The following is a 1,525-nucleotide window of genomic DNA, read 5'->3' as shown; positions in this document are numbered from 1 at the left end:
TTGAATGTAGACAAGTCTACTTTCCGCTATTTTTGTGCTTACAACAAAATTAATGGCCTGCAAAATTTACTAAACCTGCTAAAATGTGCACAAAGCAGTCTAATCATATATATTATTTCTCTAAGGTGTTTTTTTGTTAGTCTCCCTTTTTCTATTTTCTTATGTAAGCAGTTCCACTAATGAGGTGTCATTTGAAAAGTCAGATCTTAATGATCATAACACCTCAGAAGTAAAGAAATTTTTAAGTTTATTTTTGTTTTTAATTTACCACTGTTAAGCCACACTAAAGGTATTTTGTACTGAAGCACTATTGTGACTGCAGCATCGCATAGTATACGGCAGTGGTGGGCGCACACATAACTCAATAATTAAAGGTTCGATAAACTGACAGTTGTCTCTCTCACACCGCTCCCTTAGCTTTGGCACCGTGTTGCTTCTTTGCAAATTAAAAAAAAAATATTAGCTTATGTACGTGTGAAATAGAAGTATACGTTTTTTGTGCAATATGTTTATTTTTATATTCAAACTAGCTGAACCGGCAAACTTCGTTCTGCCCAAAATAGATTTTTTTATTAATTTCATTTCAAAAATTGTTATTACACCGGTGTTATTTTTAATAGAAAATTAACGATTTTTCACTACTTCATTGTGCATACAACTTCAAAAATATATAATTTTAGTATTCAGTTTAAGGCTGCACGATACACAACATTTTTAATTTTCTGTCCCGGAGCGTAAACAAATAGCGAGGACGGTTTTCCAACACGGGAACACGCCACATAGAGCTGACCATGTGAAAAGCATGGCATTTCTAGGTTTATGCCGCATACTTCCAACGACTGCCCTTGTGACTTGTTAATTGTCATCGCAAATGCAAGTTTCACTGGGAACTGCATACGTTTGAATTGCAAGGGCAAATCTGTTGAAGTTAAGGGAATCCGGGGAAGTAAGCATTCCTCTCCCTTGAACGGGCCTTTCAAAAAGCTTGCCACTATTAAATTGTCCATTAGCTTCGTAACAATCAGTCGTGTACCATTGCACAGTTTGGGAGAATGAAGATTGCGTAGCACAATAACAACAGACCCAACTTTGAGACGCAAATGATGAGGAGGCATTCCAGGCAAATCCAGAGAGTTTAAGAACTCCACTGGGTAATTTACTACTTCGTCCTCATTTTCAACGCGATCAATAGAACGCAGATCTCCCGGAATTTGATTTTGAATCGTCCAATTCAAGTCGTTGACATCAATATTTTTTGCTGCTAAAATTGCGCGTGCGGCTAACCATTCGTAGTTACCATAATTTTGAGCGATATTTGGATATACACTGCTAATTAGTTCATCCTTACTTGAAGCGAATTGGCAAATCGCAGTTGGAATCGATATTAATCCACTGCACGGATCTATCGGAACTTGTCCATTGCCGATTCGCAGCAGCTCTTTTGAAAAAACCTCTGCAGTTCTATCGTGTTTCAGCAAAACTCGCATATTGATCGTCAATGAAATGGTTTTAACAAACCTCCACA

General features: G+C 37.3%; 1 protein-coding gene across 1 annotated transcript; it reads right to left on the bottom strand.

Moving 5' to 3' along the window:
• Positions 1–683: 683 nt before the first annotated feature.
• Positions 684–1,487, bottom strand: LOC118757064 (ATP-dependent DNA helicase pif1-like). Its single transcript, XM_036491795.1, has one exon. The coding sequence runs from the start codon at positions 1,485–1,487 to the stop codon at positions 684–686; it is 804 nt and encodes a 267-aa protein (XP_036347688.1).
• Positions 1,488–1,525: the final 38 nt, after the last annotated feature.

Source organism: Rhagoletis pomonella, unplaced genomic scaffold (genome assembly GCF_013731165.1).
Source record: "Rhagoletis pomonella isolate Grant_MI unplaced genomic scaffold, Rhpom_1.0 Rhpom_scaffold_14060, whole genome shotgun sequence".
Classification (NCBI taxonomy): Eukaryota; Metazoa; Arthropoda; class Insecta; order Diptera; family Tephritidae; genus Rhagoletis; species Rhagoletis pomonella.
Note: the sequence above shows the minus strand (reverse complement) of the source record. Positions and strands in the feature narration are given on the sequence as shown.